This window comes from Sardina pilchardus, chromosome 23 (genome assembly GCF_963854185.1).
Source record: "Sardina pilchardus chromosome 23, fSarPil1.1, whole genome shotgun sequence".
Classification (NCBI taxonomy): domain Eukaryota; kingdom Metazoa; phylum Chordata; class Actinopteri; order Clupeiformes; family Clupeidae; genus Sardina; species Sardina pilchardus.
Genome location: NC_085016.1, coordinates 12,346,488 through 12,366,403, shown reverse-complemented (window position 1 = coordinate 12,366,403; position 19,916 = coordinate 12,346,488). Strand labels below are relative to the sequence as shown.

The following is a 19,916-nucleotide window of genomic DNA, read 5'->3' as shown; positions in this document are numbered from 1 at the left end:
ATACTGTTAAGAAAATGGTACGGCTTGCAGTAATACAGTATAGATTGGACATAAATACTGCATTAGCAGTAGCCTTATCAGAGCAGAATCGATATGGATGTGCAGTATGAACAATGTTCATACTAGAGGGCCACAAATGGACAGGGCTTGTGTCTGGCTGGCATCTACTGTAAGCTTATTAGCAATTGCCTAACAGCAAAAGGCTCTCTGAAGTTACTGGGAAAGTAAGTTCATTCCAATACAAAGAACTAGAATTTTGCTCTTGTAGAATGACTGATGTGTCCCACTTGATAATAGATGTGTGAGGCCATAACGCCCCCTTAACACAGTTACAAGGCAGATGTGGTATCGTGCTGTATTGTGAACGTGTGATATCTGAACTGCATTCCCAGCAAGGTGTGTCTGTCTTGCGTGTGTTCATGCACGTCACAGTCTTCAGCATGGGCCGTTGCAGTTCTCTACATGCTAAATCACTTAGTCATAGTGCTTAAAATAAAATGTCTATGTCATGTAAATCTACAGCAAACAGACATTTTAAGGGTCCATTTTTATCTCTGCTACTCAAAAAAAGTTAACTTATTTTAAATATGATCACGTTCCATCTTAAAACACCATTTCTGATCATTTAATTATCTATGACTCACTGAAGCCTGAAATAAGCCAAACTTTAGTTACCACTGCTTGGTTGAATTTCCTATTTTGATACACTCTTCAGAGCACCAATTAACCTTGTGATATTTGCACACCTATGAAGTAGTTCCACTTTTTGGACTGTATTGCGCTTGTATATCAATTTGGCAAACCCGTGAATTATAAATGAACAGACATGTTGCAACAAAGTTCATTTGGAGTAAGGACAATGGTGATTTTTCAAGGGCAAGGCTCAATAGAATCCTGACTAGCTTGGCAACAAGAGACTCATCCTTGGCCATCACAACTATCCATTTAGAACTAGTAACAGCAGTTTGTCTCTGGAATTAGATGATTTTTTTGAGGAAAGAAGTAGTTCTACAAACAAGACAGTTTTAGCAATTGAAATGTGAAAATGACATCAGCAAATGAAGTACAATGCAATTGTTGCAACAGTGGTATAAGCCGGATAATGGACTTTATGGTGTTATGGTAGCCGAAGTAGCAGAAGCTAATGCACTTTCAGACACTGTGCTTCATGTTGTGGCCACATTACCACTTCAAACATGCATTAACCCCTGCTACCCAAACGCCATGTCATCCATTAACCCTTACTAACTCAACAGGTCAATACTCTTGTTACATTCACATGTTTTTTTTTTTATGTTCCACGCTTTCAAAACGTATGTTTCTTTGCACTGCAGAGTCAGTAAGTGAACTATCGAAAACAGAGGTATTTTCCCTCTTATCTTGCTTTCAACCACAAATTCCCTCTTACCTAAGAGAAAAGCAAAAATATGAACAAAACATTTTTTTTTAATGTTACAGTATGTTGTGTCTTTGTAACAGGCAGTGTGGTGGGGGTACATGACTGTGATTCCCTAAGTGGCAAGTGCCCTTGGTTTTCACTGCGGTTTGTTTGATGGATGTGTTAAATCTCAGGTATTACGAAGGTTACCGTAATCCAGCCCGGATTTTAACTTCAGTTGGAACTCCAGGGACAGGACGGGAGGGGAGGGGAGGGGGTCTCTGCCCACACTTAACCTTCTCCCCGGGGCCTTAGTCATCGGTGTCATAGGATCTTCCTCCCCAACCCCTCCACCACACACACACACACACACACACACACACACGCACCATAGCCAGGGTCTTGACGGTTGCGCTGTCGGGCTGAGACATGAAAGCCGGTGTCATTAAACGGTTTGTGGCAATTTGTGCTAGCCCCTGGTGACAGGCACTAAAAAGGAAGCAATCGCTGTGTTCCTGTCTCTCTCTCTCTCTCTATCTCCCTCTCTCTCTCCTTCTCTCTCTCTCACATCCTGTTGGGATCGCCTTTCAGACCTTGGCAAGGGACGGGGCCCGTCGAGCGCGGGGCCATAAAAAGTCCAGGAGTTGCCATGGGGCCGGAGGGAGGTGAGGTGGCAGGAAAGGGGGGGGGGGGGCGGGGGGGCGGTGGGGGTGATGGTGGAGTCATGGGTGAGGTGAGGATGGCTGTGTGAGAGGGGAGGTGGTGTGTCTCAGCCACGTCCGTTCCACCTGCATCACCACCATTACACACACACACACACACACACACACACACACACCCACAGTCATCACCGAGGAACCGGAGGCCACCTCTGCAACCCGAGAAGCATCTTGTCTGTGCGTGGTCTGTCTGTGAAATGCATGATCTTCATAAAACGTGCCGAGGCATCGTTTTCTTTGCCATCTCCCCCCCCCACCCCCCTCCCCCTCCACCACACACACACACACACACACACACACACACACACACACCTTCCCCCCCTCCTTCACGACAGCCAGGAGACATGCTATATATAATCCACTTGTAAATTATTTATCCTCCAACTGTGAATTAGGGGCGCGTTCTGCGGAGTGGCAGAGGATACTGACATGGATCAGTCAGACCTTGCTCGAAAGCTGCCACACCGTGTCCACCGTGCTTCCGCACGCGCAGTGGATGTCCGAGCCGCACGACCGTGACATTGACTTATTATTATCCATTCCATGGTGTTTCCATACGCCACGAAAAAAAAAAAACATCTTTCTCTCTTGAAAAAAATTCCTTATAAGAAAAGATGAAGAGGAGAAGGAGTAAAAAAAAAAAAAAGGGAAATACCAAGGGACATGTTCGCACGCGGCGAAGCACAAACAGTGCAATATCATGCCGAGTAATCCCCGGCCCAATTAGTGGAATCCACTCCGCTCCTGTCCGCGCTTCTTATCTGCGCCGGCATGAAACAAGTGCATTAGCACGCGCTCCCGCTAGTCCTGTGGGCCGGCGCCAGGGCCAGAGGGAGCAGAACAAACGCCGCTAATGAGAGGTCACTCTGCTTTAGCACGAGGAGGCGCACGTCTTAAAGGAGGGCCTGGCTCCTTTTTGCACTGGAAGAGAGAGGTGGTGGAGGACCTTTGGGGGCTCGGAGGGTGGTGTGTGTGTGTGTGTGTGTGTGTGTGTGTGTGTGTGTGTGTGTGTGTGTGAATGTGTGTGTGTGTGTGTGTGTGTGTGTGTGTGTGTGTGTGTGTGTGTGTGTGTGTGTGTGTGTGTGTAACGGGGGAGACGGGGGCTGGGGGTGGGGGGACGGGGTAGCAGACAGGCCTCCAACTGTACAGAAGCGAGCCGAGGGGTTGCAAGTCGGCCTTCAAAGACCAAAAGCCGCCATTTGCAGCGCCAGCCTTTTGATGTGTGCAGCTGGGGCGAGGGGCACTCGAGCCAGGGCCTTGGCGGAGTCCGTCGGGGTGGGTGGGGGGGGGGGGGATGTGTGTGTGAGTGTGGGGGGGTTTGGTGTCGGGCGCGGACGCTTGTGGGAGCGCCGGGGTGCTCTTAATATGCAACGGTGAGAGCGTGAGCCCGCCTCAGTGCTCCGGTGATTCAAGAGGCCATGTGACATGGCGTCCGACAGGGTGGTCACCCGGGGCATGTAGAACACTGGCGGGCAGGAGGGGTTGCTGCTCAAGTGGAAACCTTGGCACCGCCGTAGATTCTGTGCAAGAAACAACAACACAAAAAGACAGAATCTTGCGCTTCCTTTTAACACACTCAATGCTGGTCACATGACTCACGGCACACTCAACTCTTAAAGAGATACTACGCTATTTGGCAGCTACACCTCTGTTTATCTCAGTTTCTCTCCATAAGTGCAATTGTAATCCTGGTTTAAGGTAAGTATATATGAAAATAAGAAATAACAACTTTACAAATTATAATTCCACAGAAAACACAACAGATTCAGTGGCGGGTCCCTGTATTAATATATATCTGTGACTAACTGGCACAGAATGGGCATGAATGGAATCGAAGCATGACTACCCCCTTTAAGCTGTAATGAGTTGTTTATTCCGAGGCTTGTCCTTGCACCACTACCTCAGCATGTTCATTAAAAATCATCGAAAGCCTGTTAGGTTTTCACAGCCTGTTTTAAAATGCCATTCATTGCGAACGAATGATCACACATAGTGATGTGGACGTCATAGCCAGATGTATGTTAGCCTCAGCTAATCTCTCTCTCTCTCTCTCTCTCTCTCTCTCTCTCTCTCTCTCTCTCTCTCTCTCTCTCTCTCTCTCCATTTCATCACAACCGTAACCCAGCGGATGACGTTCATTTTTGTCCCTCGGATGTCATTTAAAAGCACACAGGCCTCCTTGGCCGCGCACATCTCCTTGAAACCGAAGCTGAGCTGAATGCATTTAGTTTACCGTGAATGGTTTGTGCCCCCCAGTCCCCACATCGTGAAAGCACTGCGGGGTTTCCTATTGCATTAGTGTCACATGGCCATCTCCTGGGGGTATTTAGCAAAAACAACATCATCAGCTCCAGTAATCCAACACCACCGCCTCCACCTCCTCCACCTCCTCCTCCTCCTCCTCCTCCGCCTCTGCCACCGCCACCAATCCCCAGTCCAGAAAATGGATCACATCCAAGGAGATGGTCCCTTTTAGAATAAACAAGGCTTGTCTTATGTATCCGTATTTATGTGTGTGTAACCTATATTGCATACTCTGTGTGTGTTACTGTGTGCATGTGTGTGTGTGTGTGTGTGAGAGAGAGAGATAGAGACAGAATATTCTGTATTTTTGTGTGTGTGTGTGTGTGTGTGTGTGTGTGTGTGTGTTTGTGTGTGTGTGAGTGAGGCAGAGATTTGGCTTCAAAAAGTATAATCTTGCATTGTCCATTTCCTTGCAAAGGCCTCCTCTGGTATTTCCAAGAATGCTTCACACACGTTTAAATGACGGCTCCTCAGAATTCTAATGAATCTTCCTCTTCTGGATCAACTTGAGTGGCGCTGAAGTGTGTGATTGAGTGAAAGACTTTATCTCCGTCCCCATCCAATCCATAGAACAGGGATGAAAATAGCCCACTTTTGTCTGGTGAACCAGTTTTAAGACACCAAGACAGCTGGCACACAACCTCACTGCTAAGTGCTAACGCCTAAAAGTTCCCACTTTATATTGTGTGATGCTAATATTACCCCTTGTTTTCTTCCTCCTCCTCTCTTGAAATTGATGGCGACCCACATAGCGAAATCAAACCCTCTCAGCCAAAACTCGTCATCAACGTACAAAAAAAATAAAATAATAATCCCCAAAAAATGCAGCAGTTGTTGGTGGTGTTCGACGCGGTGCGCTTCACAGGAGGTGGAAGACAGACGGTGCGTCGCTGTCGGCCTCAGCGGCACGTGCCTATTGTGTGGCGGCGGCGCCCAGAGCAGCTGCCAATTGACACCATTAAATGCAGAGCGAATAAGTGAAAATTAGTCACACCAGTGGGGGCAAGGCAGAAATAGGTTCAGTGTTAAGTCAACTGTAGGCTCTTTTTCAGGGGTCGTGGGGGAGGGAGGGAGGGGGGGGGGGGGTGGAGATGGAGGCGAGAATTCATTTTTAAGCTTTATTGTAAGTAAAGGGAGAGAGAGAGAGACAGAGAGAGTAATGGCGGCGGCTAGGCTAGGCTCTGCTGGGGGCCTTGGGCTGGCGCTGAAAGATGAGCCTCTGGTGGGCAGCCATCTTGCCTGTTAACCTAGCTCATAGCGGGGCTGTGTGCTAATGATCACTGTGCCGGCGTGAGGGCCATCCCTGAATGCCCTGCTGTTCCTGTTCCACAGTCTCCGTCCCGCTCGCTTGTGTCGGAGGCGTTTATTTACTGCCAGGATCCGTATGGTAATGAAGCTAAGAAACAGGAGATGGCCCGGTCAGCGGAGTGGCCAGTTGAGTCTTTGCTTTTGCTTTGGTCATCAGAGAACTGATAGTTCAATGGCAGTTTCACCATTTGTTCTGTCTCTCACTGTTTGTCTGTCGTTCCTTCCTTTCTTCCTGTTTCTGTTCTTTCCTCCCTTACCTCCACTTCCCTCTGTCTCTCTCTCTCAAGCACACACATACACATAGAGACACATACACATTCACACTCCCTCACACACACACACACACACACACACACACACACACACACACACACACACACACACACGCACACACACACGCACACACACACGCACACACACACGCACACACGCACACACACACGCATACACACACGCACACACACACATTATCATTAAGATCTTGATCTGCATCGTGTGCTGCCCCTTCACTGTGTTGAATGCACCCATAGAGGCACCATCTTCAGAGTCTCTCCTCATCCTCATCCTCGTCCTCATCCTCTGTCTGCTGGTCTTCTGCGATGAGCTCAGAGACAGCCCCCATCAGTCATAGAGAGGGATGAGGAGGACTCCTGAGGGGGAGTTGGGGAGTGTGTGTGTGTGTGTGCGTGTGTGTGTCAGTGTGTGTGTGTGTGTCTGGGGGGGGGGGGGGGGCATGGAGAGGGAAGATATGAAAGATATGATGAATCTGTCGAATGGAGACGTTGACACGACCCCGTCACATTCACTTCCCAGAGGAGTGGAGTCTCCTGCCACAGCTGTCAGTCTCAGAGCAGAGCAGACCTATTCCTTCAGAAACGTGCCATAGCACCAGCTATACCACTATTATATATGGCAGCAGCATGTATGGACAGCCTGGAGAGGATGCTCACAGTGATGTGTGCCCTATACTTACAGAGAGCTCTATTATCCATACAATTACAGTGTGTTAGCCTGGAACAGTTGAAATAGATACACACACTGACACACACACACACACACACACACACACACACACACACACACACACACACACACACACACACACACACACACACTCACACGCACACACACACACACACACACACACACATACACACACACACACACACACACACACACACACACACACACACACACACGCACACATAAAATATATGATATACAGTATTTTGCCAGTAGTATATACCACATTTACCTTATCATGCAGGTGACGGTTTTTGTTTGCAATTACCCACCAATTCCAGAGCTTGTCATCCTCAGGTTGATGGGACTGGCTGTGCAGTGTTAGCATTAGGAAAGTGCTCCGTGGAGCATAGATTGACATATCAAGGCGAGGTGACAGGGCATCCCACAGAGCTGTGCCTGTCGCAGCAGACAGCTCCCCCAAACCACCTCTGGATCCCCCCTAGGTGACACCAACATGCACGAGCAGATCCTGTCATAGGCCCCAGGTGCCACTTATCACCTATACACTCGACTCCTCTGTCATCTGTCAGCGGCTTAGAACATGCAAAGAACCATATCACAAAGCGCATCAACGCTGTGATTTTCAGAGTACGACAAAGTGATGTAATTTGCAAATGTTAACTGATCAAGAGCTGTCGTGTACAGTGTCTCGCGTCGAGGCTAGACCACAGGCAACTTCTAATCTTGTGTCTCATCTTCTGTGTAGCAGATCAGAATTCCGGGAGAGGGTGGGGTGGGGGGAGTTTGATCACTGGCTGATAAGCATCAATCTGTTCATCTTGTGAAGTGTGGCACAGAACATAAACACAATCAATAATTCACACCCAGCATCCTTGGGAATCTCTCTCCTAGAAATACCACTGAAGAATCAATAGCATATGTGTGATTTGTTTTCATTAATGCATATGTTGTTTTGAATGTATCATCATTTATACAATACACAGTGCATGTATTAATGTATATTTTGACACAGTCTTTATATATTCTCGGGCATTAAGACATGCAATATCAAGCAATATCCAAATACTCAAAATGAGACCAAAACTCCCTCAAATAATTTATGGTGTTCATCATAAAAATACAAATAATATAAACCGATGCAAGGATATGGGTACTCAGGCAAATCAAACTGGCATCACTATTTTATGTAATATTTTAATAATTATGTTAAACTTTTTCGTAATTAGATAATCCCGTCATTAGTTGGCTGATACAGTCTGCAGCGTTCAGGCTACCTTAGTGTCGATTGGGCTCTGTGAGATCCATCACTACCTTCCTGAGGGCTGGGCTGAAGATGTCAGAGATGGCCTCCGCCGTCTGGCCAGAGAGATTACTAGGCACTTGAAGACTGGTGCCGTTCTCTGTGGAAGACTTGTCGCTAAGGTTACCTGTGTACCTCATTGTTGATAGTTTATGCTATCTTTATCCGTGTCTTTGTGTGTCCTGCCCTAAGTGGTTATGTCTCACTGGTTTTATGTTCAAGGTTAGACATCTTCAGAAAATGCCCTAAAATAGCTTTCCTTAACCACAACTCATCCCCATGATTTTCCCAAGTCTTTGCACAAGCACAGATTTATGTTGGGCATCTGTGAAAACATCTGTCTTAGTGTTGGTGGTTGCATCTGGAGAACACTGAATAAACAATCAGGAGGCATTCAACACCAAAGAGTGTTTCTTTCTATCTATTTTTGTAGTTGTGGCATCTTGGCTTGTCAGCTTTGTTGAAAGTGAGGGAAATGTCAGGAGAAGATATTTAAAGGAAGCTTTGCCTTTGAGATTAAGTGCAGTTATGTCTGAACCTACAAAAATGTAATGAAGTATAGTTGACCAAGTCTAGTGGATAGGCTTGAACAATGGCCTACATGAGACTGAACCAATTCAAGGAGTTTTTCCACTCTGGAATTATGCTGGAGTTTTTCCAAAGTAGTCTCCAATATCTCAAAACCTTTGTCCACAGGTAAGACCTGAAATAATCCCTTTAAATCAATTTACTTTCTACTTGTCTGGCCTTGGAGATTCTGGACAAAAAGATCACAGTGCCTCCAATTCAACTGAATGGAATGCAGTCGGGAATTGATTTCTTTTCCCCTCCACCTCCTTCCTTTGTTTGCCACCAACACAAACAAGCTCAACTTATCTCCACTTGTAATTCACAGTGCTGGCCCCGTGTATCAGTTGGCTATTATCCGAGCCACCTTAACGCCAGTGATCTAGGGCAAGCAATGCGGTTCTTCTCAAATTAACTTCAGCAGGATGTGATTAAAAGTCTTCCTAGAATTTAGGAAAGTTAAGATGCAGTCCAGTGCTACGTATGCCAATAATGTTGCACTGGTCCAGGAGAACACAAGTTTATTCTTCTCTATAATAGAAGAATAATAACCCTGTTATGTGTAATTAAAAGCTGCTTTTTTTGTCCGTTTGGTCTTTGTGCAGGTGGTGGATATCAAGGAGAAACTGAAGGAGTCCAAGAGGTTCTGGTCTGGCTTGCCGAACGGCATCTGCTCAGAAGGGGGGAGGGTGGTGAGCCCTGACTCAGAGCAGTGCTGGAACAGTCACGCCAAGGCCAGGTAAGATGGCTATCAGGATGTCATCCTCTCTGCTCCACAGACAGGAAGTGTCAAGAGTGAGAGGATCTCACTGACAGGGACATGCATGTAATAGAAAAAAAAAAGTGTGTGTGTGTGTGTGTGTGTTGTGTGTGTTGTATGTGTGTGTGTGTGTGTGTGTGTGTGTCTGTGTGTGTCTGTGTGTGTGTGTGTGTGTGTGTGCGTGTGCGTGTGCGTGTGCGTGTGCGTGTGCGTGTGTGTGTGTGTGTGTGTGTGTGTGTGTGTGTGTGTGTCTATGGGTGGTTGTGAGAAGGTTGAATCCCCTCACATGGGTGTATGAGATTTATACAGTTATAGCTGTGCAATTTCATCCAAGGTATCCCAGGGGAAGCAATATTCATTTACGTGTTCCATATAAGGCTGCAGCCGGCGCTGTATAACAAAAAGCCCATACCGATGTGCCATTAGAAAGTGTAGGAAATAGTTTGGCTTTTACCATAGATATTATTACACTCTATATCAATCTATAATTCATTGATTTTATAAGTATCTTTTAAAATGATTCTAGGTTTGTCTAAGATCATCCTTTGGGGAGCTTATAAAGCTTTTGGCTTTTTATTTCATTTATTTCAGCGCTGGAGGAGGGCATCTAGTGCTTTAATTGGATGTGTAATCATTGTTGGCATATTTTTGTTGCTTTGACTCTCTGCTGACAAGAACAAGCTTGACAGCCACTCAAAACTGAGCAAAAAGATACATTACGTTGAGTGATGATTTTTGTATTTGTCGTCGACAACTTGAAAAACTGTAGGTTTGCTCGCTCCACCAGCTGATGGTTATGAAACAGAAAAAGTCTTACTGTATGTGTGAAGCTGAGGCAGGTTTGGTAGGCACCTGCTGTTAAAGTATGAGATTCATTTCAACAATATGAGATAGTCATGTTGCCATTATCAGATCACACTGCACACCACCAGGTAAATCATCCCTTATGGATGTCCAGTGTGGTTTGTGAGCAGAATGACAAGTCCTCCAAAACTAGTAAGTCTAGCTAATCGGCATCTATAAGACAACTGGTGTACCCCACTTTAACTGAAATATGCTAAGTTTGGCTGTGTCAGTCTGGGTTATAGGACACACAGAAAAGAGAAGAGTATGTACAGTATCCTGTTATCCAACTCGGCAAATGCGTCCTAAGTGGCGAATGACATACTGTGCAGTTTGAGAGGACTACTGCAATAAGGATGATGAGGGATATGGAGCAACTGCTGTTTTATTAGGAGAGCTATTTCTTTGGTTTAGTGCAGCAATGACAACTGTATCTGAGCAAATTGGTTCTATCCCATAGCTCTACATTTCATTACATTAGTGCTTGTAATTGTACAGCAGCCATGGTATGTGATCATTGCAAGGCAGGATCAAGCCATGAGCGCCTTTGCATGCAGGAAACCAACTGACAGCTCACCTGCTGGATCAACACACACGCTGACACGTCATCTTTATGGAGGGAAAACTGGAGTTGATATTCGACACACCCTCTTCCCAAAACTGAACTGGACATTCTGCTCCTGGACATCTGCCTGGAGTCTTTAAACACAAGGCAGGAAAGCCTGGCAGGCCAACCAGCCTCACCCCCCCTGCTTTGGCCTTCCTATCCCCCGAGCGATAACATTACCAGATGGTGTCATAAAAATACTTTTTTACTTCACTGGTTCCCTCCCCTCTTCCCAATAGACAGGAGTCTGCCACAGAAACCACTAATAGGGGCACTGTGGGTGTCTTGAAACGATAAAAGGTGCTTATTACTTGTGATGAGGTGGTTCTTCACATGAGGAAGCCCCCCATCCCTCGTCCTCTGTTCACGTTCCCATGAAGCTCTGCTTTGAGTCCTACTTAAAATGTCACTGTGCTGCAAAATATGTCTGGACTGTTTAAGCCAATCCATTTTTTTTTCTGACAGAATTAAAAATGAGGAACTCTCTCAGACATAAAATATGGATGGAGTTATTGTCCTCTACATTTTGTCTTAAGGTCACAGGCAGTGAATTAGTTTAGAGGCCAACCAAAGCACTCGATCCAGTCCAGGACACGCAATGCCGTGTTCAGTAGTGAAGGAATCGTACAGGATTGCACTCTAACGCTGGTGGAAGCTTCACCTTGATTATTCAGGTGGGTTCAGTCAAAGGTCTCCCCAGCTTGCTCCTGTGACCTCATCACACACACACACACACACACACTTGCCCCCTCCATGCCAAGCGATCTCTCCGTAAACATTTACCAGCTGTGACAGTCAGAGGAGGTAAACAAGCGTGCGGAGGGGAGATGAGTTGGGAAAACACGGAAGCCCTTGTCCCTCACCCCCTCGATGGCCCCGGCGATGAGGCGACGCGAGTAGAGACGGGGGACGGCGCGTAATGGGCTGTCTCCTCTCATTATGCAGCCCCAGTTTTATGGCCACTCTAGAACTCTCCAGCTCAAAGGGACCTTCATGCTGCTCGCCGCGTTTTAAACGACTTAATGACTTACTGTGTGAACACTTCCTCAAAGACGGTGCTGGCATTGTGTAATTCTGAAGTGTCCCCTGTATGTCCATTGCAATAAGGTGTGTAGGTGTGTGTGTAGGTGGGTGTGTGTGTGTGTGTGTGTGTGTGTGTGTGTGTGTGTGTGTGTGTGTGTGTGTGTGTGTGTGTGTGTGTGTGTGTGTGTGTGTGTGTGTGTGTGTGTGTGTGTGTGTGTGTCTGTGTGTCTGTGTGTGTGTGTCTGTGTGTGTTTTGGCAAGGCATGCCACATATTACACCAGTCAATAAAGGAAGCATATGATACATAATATTTTAGTGTCAGATCATAACATACACTAGGCTATATGCAGCACTTAACAACATGGGATTGCCATAAAGACGCTCACAATATTATGTATGCACAGGAAGGCATTGTAACAATGGCAGTTGTAATGAATTTAGACAGTGTGAAGAGGACATTACCTTTAGAAAATGTATAGAACATGAGACAAAAGGAGTCAAGGATATTGAATGGACAAGAAGTCTGTGAATGAATGAATGACTGAGTGTGAGTGGAATGTCATTAGAATGTCCAAACGTTCCATCATTCTGATTATATGATATATGTCACACTGTTTTGCATTTCAAAAGGATTCTGACGTTTTTAACGGGCTTTTTTCTTTGCAGGTACTTTCCTGAAGTGGTGAAGGATGGTTTGACAAATCAGCTGCACAATCCCGAGGTGGAGGTGGACATCACTCGACCGGACACCTTCATCCGCCAGCAGATCATGACGCTTCGCATGATGACCACGAAGTTACGGAACGCATACAACGGCAACGACATCTACTTCCAAGATTCCAGTGAGTGCCCACTACAACACATACTGTAGGCACCAAGATAAAATAGACATCATGAATTACCAGTCCAGTCCAGTCAACTTTATTTATAAAGCACATTTAACACAACAGAACTGACCCAAAATGCTTCACTTATAAAAACAAAACAAAAGCATAATAATAATAATAATAATAATAATAATAATAATAACTAGAAAAGCACTGAGACATCGCAAACCCCCACCAATCGAAAATGTAACTGCCTCCTGGATCCAGACGGTGATATAGATCACTCCCAAAATGTGATGGTTTCTTCCTTGGGTCATTTCAGATCTTCCCTACAATTTTCAGCAAAATCCATCCATAACTTTTTGAGTTATCTTGCGAACAAACAAACAGACAGACAAACAAACCCTATGAAAACATAACCTCCTTGATGGAGGCAATAATCAATAATCATATTGTGGGCAAAGACGAGATTGAGAGAAGACGACCTAAGCAATCTTGGAGCACAGTGAGGACGTAAAAGTTCACCTACTGTAGATATTGCAGTGTAAAGCTGTTGAAGGTTCTTGAAAGCAAAAAAAAATTAAAATCAAGTCTGTACTCCACAGGTAGCCAGTGTAGATGAGCCAACTTAGCAGTTATACGCTAACATTTCTTAGAAACCCACTTAATAGTCTAGCAGTTGCATTTTGAAGTCTATTGAGGGCTTACATACAGTGAGTTGCAATAGTCTTATAGCCTTGATGTGATGAAGGCATGTATGAGTGTTTCAAGGTTCGAAAAAGACAGAAAGGGAATTCATTTTGCAATGGTTCTCAACTGGACCATTTGACATAGACGTTGTCTTTTGTGGCATTTGTTCAATGTGTCACGCGGAGGGGTTTGAACAACCTCACATGTCAACCATGCCTCATCCCAAGCAGGTGTATTTTCTAGCAGAGCGAGAGTCAAGACATAATGAAAGTAATGTTTCACTTCTTTGGGTTTCATTTGACCTAGAATCAATGAACTGTTTGTGAAATGAAACAATTTCAATGACAACCACAAGCCCCAGGCTGGGTTTGTGTCAGACAGCTTTATTGGAAAATGGGTTAAATATGAAATATCGCCAATGGTACAAAACACAGAGAGAGAAAAACAGATAAATAAAACCCCACAAACATAAGAGGCCATAACACTCCACTCATAGTTAAACAAAGCACGAGGATGACGCTATGAAGCTTGTTTTGTGGTCTTTCATGTAAAAACAAATATTGTTCCCATTTCCTGCTGTTGTAAATGCTTATTGAAGAGACTATCTGACCTCCCAGCACAAACTGAAGTGAACTGAGCTGAAGTGCCACGTCAACAGGCAACAGGGAAGCATTCTTTTTGTCATGTGTATTGCTGTCATATAAGTAAGCCAGCAGAAAACTCACTCTGTCTTTCAGACACTTCATTTATCAGTGCCAAAACGTCCCCTTCTTCCTGCATACACAAACCCTGCTGTACACGTGAAATAGGATACAGTGCTTTCAGCCTAAGACGCCTTGCAGTGGCCCGGTTCAGCAACAGTGATGCCTTTAGGCAAGGGGACCAACACTGTGACTTCCTGGCCAAACCATGCTGCCCCTAACCGTGTAACCGACAGCGCTGTGGTTAGTGTCAGCCACCACCACATCATTGTTTACTGTCACAGATCAGTCTGTGGACAATTAGCGGACACCTCTAAGCATAGGAAAGGATTTATATCTTGATTCAGCCTTGAGTATGACTGCTGTCATTTCTGATGGTGTAGAAGTGTGTATGTATATGCTCACACTGCCTGTGTGTGTGTGTGTGTGTGTGTGTGTGTGTGTGTGTGTGTGTGTTTAACTGGGTGTTTTGGGGTATATCTGTGAGTGTTGTGGGTCTTCGGTGTGAATTCCTAAATCCTCTGAAGCTTTTTACCTGTGTACAGTACATGGGGTTTCTGTGTGTACTCAAGCCCTCTGTTTGTGTTTGTGTGCGCACCTGTGTTCTCCCTCCCAGGTGACGAGGGCAGCGGCTCGGGCAGCGGGAGCGGCTGTACGGAAGGCTGCACCACGGAGTTCGAGTTCACCGGGACCGAGGCCCCCGTGGTGAGCGCTGACCGCAGCGACGGTCAGGCCGCCTCCGGCCGCGCCGCCGCGTCCCGCGCGGCCGCCTCGTCTGTCGTCCTCACATCACTGGCACTGCAGCTGGTCCTGCTCTGGCAGTGGAGATAATGGTAGTGTGAGGGGTGGGAGAGAGAGAGAAGGATAGAGAAAGAGAGAGAGGGATAGAGAGAGAGAGGAGAGAGAGAGAGAGAGAGAGAGAGAGAGAGAGAGAGAAAGGGGCAGATAGGAATCACCATGGACTCTCTGGACATGTCAAGACAGCGCAGCAGCACAGACGCGGACGCTCATGCTGTCAGCCTTTCCCAAACCGGACAATTTTACTAAAAAAATAAATAAATAAAAAAATAGAAAAGAAATGGAGAAAAAAAAATGCAATGCTTTGGAAAGAGAGAACAAGAGAGTGTGTGAGAGAGAGAGAGAAGTGAAGAGAGTGAAAAACGTCAAAATGAAATTGAAATGAGTGAAACCCCCCCCAGGTGGAGAGCAGCTTCACTGCGAGGAGAGAGGAACGAATGAGAGTGCGCACCTCCCGCATCCTGCTTGTTCCAAAGAATGCCCGGTGCCACCATCAAAACAGCTTTCGATACGGCCAACAACTACTTTTTTCTTCTAATTTACATCGCTGAGGCGCAGCTCGCTCAGTCGGAGTACAGCAGAGAAACACAAAAAGGACAGAAAAAGATTAAAAAAAAGAAAAGAAATTCTATTTTTTGTTGTTTTGTTTTATACTGACTAAATGGAACCTTTGAAATGTAAAAAAAAAGAGAAAAAAAAATTCCCCGAAGTCTGTTTTGCCCTGTTCAGCCCCTCCTACCCAAGAACAACATGGTGATGTGCAGATGCTCACATTCTGCTGTGAGTAAACATGAGATGGTTGTTATTTTTGATTCTCCGAGCTTTTAATTTCGCATACACACACAAATGGTGTGTCATTGCTCTGATTGAAGAGAAATTTGAACGAATTATAGAGTTGAAACAGTTTTGCACACATTTGAAAGTAAACATTACATGAAAGGCTTAGTATAAACAACTTCAGCTTTTGCACAGATTTGGTTAGTTTCAATCTTTTTATTAATATAATCTTTGTTTTTTTCTTATGAAGAGAAAAGAAAAATTATTTATATTTTCAAAAATAGCTATATTTTAGCCTCTATCAACATTGGATCTAAATTAACATCATATCTAACAGAGCTTATTATGCTGATTTTGACAGTCTGTTCCTTTAAATGCAGGCATTAATTTATTTTCATTTTTTTTTTTTTTTTTTTTTGTTTTTTTGAGAGCATTGATGTTTTTGGTGAAGTCGATCAAATGAAGGACTAAGTAAAAAGCCCTCACCGTTAATATGGCGTGTGTGAATGAAGTCCTCCTACAAACATTTCAAAATTCATGACACATGATTGTGTTGATGAAATAACCGGATCACATCCCCCCCATCCAAAATTCATAACTGCAAAGCACACCTATGTCACCTCACAGTAAACTGTATGTCTAATTGAAACTTAACAAATTACCCCCTGTTCAGAGTAGGTGTTGGGGGAAGGGAGATGTTTAGGGGAAGGGTTGAGTTTTGCCAGTAGATCCAAACTTGCTTTTCGAAGTGCATCAGTATATCTCCTCAACCAAGTATGTATTAATCATTTATTTTTGTAACCACAGAAATTAACCTTTTATCTATTCACTCAGGGTTGACCTGTCTGTAAACATTATGTCCTTTCTGTCAACCCATTAAAAGCTCATCACAATCTTATCCTTTTTCTTTAGTTTAAGTTTCCATGGAATGATGCGTTTCAGTTTGTGTGTGCTTTAGGTGCCATGGCCCCTGTAATTGCTTTCAATGTATGTACGTTTTTCTGATTTTTGTTCTCCTTGCTTTGTTGCTGTTAGCTTGTTTTGTGAGCAGCAGTGAACGGAGTGTTTTTTTTTTTTTTTTTTTTTTTTTTTTATCAACCCTAGTCACTTCCCGGGTCTCGTTCTGAAGCGCGTTCTGACTGTCGTGATGGCACTTTGATTTCTAATGACAGGAAGAACTGATCTGGAATCGGGGGAAAATGAGCCACACTCACCTAAACATGAAAACAAAGACTCCTGCGAAAAGTGAATACTGTACGTGTCAATCATATTTAATAGGCTTTCCCTTTCTGTCCGTGATTGGAATTGAACTTTAATGAGGACTTTTCAGGAGGGAATAAAAACACAATATCTTTAGAGTGGCACAGTATACAGGGAACATACCGGTATCATTACAGAGGGTTTCGGTGACGGTTGTGTTTGCTTGCCAAATGTTATATCCTCATTTTCACCCAATGCCCTACCTAAGAAAGATGTCAACTGAGTCACACATTTTCAGTCTTTCCCTTTTTGTCAGTGACTCTGTTTTATTATCTTTTCCTTAGAAATACTTCTTCTTAATGTGTTCTTACCCGAATTGCATTCACTGCTGCTTGGAAGCTGGAATGTCTCAAAAATCTGATTTCCCAGAAGTATAACACCCCCCTACAACAGATAAGGTAGATCGATAAAAGGTCTACACACATCCCGAGTAAAGAAGAGCACGATTTGGAGGGGGTTGATTTTGATTTTGGCAAACGATGTTGCTGGGGGATAGGTGATTTGGTTGACCTGCCAGGAACAAGTGTTTGTGTGTGTGTGTGTGTGTGTGTGTGTGTGTGTATGTGTGTGTGTGTGTGTCTGAGATCCTGCCCTTTGCGAGATGGAACCACTCTTCCCCCCAACTGCCGGTGAGAGACCGTTGTGGCGGATTTGGAAATGAGAAACCGGGGTGGGCTGAGTGAGTGGGAGTGTAGTGGCTCCCCTCATGCTGAAGAGCCTGTGTGAAGGGCCCTGTGCTGTGGGACAGAAAGAGACCTCTTTTATTCGGAGTTCCTCAGAGACTTACGCCAGGATTCTGTTTTCTCTTTTTTGCTCTTTCTCTAGAGTGTGTGTAGTCATCTGTTAGTGTGTGTGTGTGTGTGTGTGTGTGTGTGTGTGTGTGTGTGTGTGTGTGTGTGTGTGTGTGTGTGTGTGTGTGTGTGTGTGTGTGTGTGTGTGTGTGTGTGCGTGTATGTGCGTGTAAGAATGAGAGTGTTTGTTCAGAAGTGAAATCCCTCATCTTGGGCAGAGGGACTGTGAGTCCCAAAAGGGCTTGTTGTTACACACAACACAAAGGACCTCTTAGCTTGAGAAACGGAGCAAGTGTTCTGCCCCTCATTCCAGTAGAGAATTACCCCCCTCTCTCTTTCACCCCTCAAAGTCTGGTAGGGCTGGGTGTTTTGTTATCGGAGCAGCACATCAGGTACGCACACCAGATAATTCACCTGTCTCTTTATCGTGGATAAATTAGTCCAATTTGTCTGAATGTATAGCTCCTTCAGTGGGTTCTAGCTGTTTGCTACGACGGACAATGAGCCTCTGTTTGCTAGTCTGTGTGCTATCGTGAATATAACACTAGTAAGAGGCCAATGCTTTTCTAAAGGCGAACAGCTCTAATGACAGTATCATGGACGTAAATGTGGACTTTTCATCAGTGTAACTCACAACAACCTCTCCTACCCAACCCTACCCTACCCTAGTCTTGCACAATTGTCGTTTTGGATTCAGAGAATGGGAAGTTTATTGGTTTTGTATTTCAGAAGTGGCCTGGGCAGTTTTTGTCATCTAACAAAAAAACAAGATCAATTGTTCTAATGCACAGCTTGAATAGGTGTCCCACTGTGAGCTCATGGTTTGCATGGCATATTATGGTATGTCCGTTGTTTTTTGACATTCAGCAAGTTGTAACTGCTTTTAACCTATCAATTCCCAGTGAGAGAACAAGAAAGGAATGCCCTCTTTTCTCTGTTTGTTTTTTCCTTCTCTTTGCTGACATTGCACTTTGACTCAACAGTTCTGCATTTCTGCTGGTCTTTCTTTTTTACGTCAGGTTTACATGTGAGATAGAGGATGCCATGTTGACGCGCATCGCATTATGATTCGGCTATGGAGTTAAAAAAAACAAAATAACAAGCAAACAAAAAAAATATCTAGCACTCTGTGGAGTTCCTGCTAAAAGCACGCTGCTTTGAGCTACTAGGGGTGACATGAACGGCGATGTTCCCGCCGTACAAGCAGACATGCCTTACAATTTACTTTTTTAAAAAAAGAAGTTCAATGGATTGCATTTTTTTGGGTTTTGTTATTCTCTCTTGTATACAGAAAAAGTAATAGAAGGGGTGCAAATAAACATTTTATATAAAAGTAATGATTTGTTTGTGCTCTTTTTTCACTGTTGTAGTTGTAATCAATCATGAGGGAAATGTGCTGAACAGATGATTGTTTATTGACAGTCAAGACTTTTTGTCTTTTGCCAAAGGGTCATTGTGTTGTGTTTTATAAACAACACAATGCAGGAAATGAATAAATATTTATAATGAAGCAGGGTTTTTTTTTTTCAGACCCGTCAAAGCATTTTCTTTATTAGATTTATCAGATCTAGTTTTTAGTGAAGTTATTTCAATACCTTAATTGTGTGTGAAAGGTGCCAAGTAAGCTAAACAGCTTCACTCTGTACTACCCTACACAAGTGAAAAAGAGACTTTATCAAAGATGGGGTGCTATATAGAATCATGCAGGTTTTAATAACCCCTAGGGGGTCCTTTGGTGAATACTTCAAGATGGGTTAAAGAACCATGGGTTAAAGAACCATTAACCATTTATGATTTGCACCCTTCTTCTAAGAGCGTAGGTGTCTAGAACTCAACATCAAACATCATTTTTCCATCAGAAGAACCAGGATCCGGCTGGTTGGAAGGCATTGTTCAGGGAAGATACAGGGCAATGATAAAACAGAACGAGTATAACAATGGATTTTCACACGGCCTTATCCATATCTTCATCATAATATGTTTCCTCACATTTAATATGCCGTTTTTGTCAAATGAACAAAGCTGTTATGTGACTATTTCACCATGAACATGTGGCGGCTTTGTCCATGGATTTACAATATTTCATCAAAACAAAAGGCACCTTTCAGACACAATCATGAAAAAAAGGTTGAAGTAAAAAAAAAAAAACAGTCAAATGGAAAACGTGATAACTGTCAGACACCTTTTCTTGGAAATAAAGGTAATATTTGTCATGTTATCTGATGTGCTGCCAATGTACTCATTTCTCCTTGCATAGACATTGAAGACCTCATTT

General features: G+C 44.3%; 1 protein-coding gene across 1 annotated transcript in view; it reads left to right on the top strand.

Moving 5' to 3' along the window:
* Positions 1 to 18,972, top strand: part of gpc6a (glypican 6a) — a 123,401-nt gene extending 104,429 nt beyond the window's left edge. The window contains exons 7-9 of the mRNA XM_062527509.1: positions 9,169 to 9,302; positions 12,464 to 12,639; positions 14,632 to 18,972. Of these exons, the coding sequence (XP_062383493.1) occupies positions 9,169 to 9,302; positions 12,464 to 12,639; positions 14,632 to 14,846 (525 nt within the window). The 3' untranslated portion in view covers positions 14,847 to 18,972. The remainder of the gene's footprint in view (positions 1 to 9,168; positions 9,303 to 12,463; positions 12,640 to 14,631) is intronic.
* Positions 18,973 to 19,916: the final 944 nt, after the last annotated feature.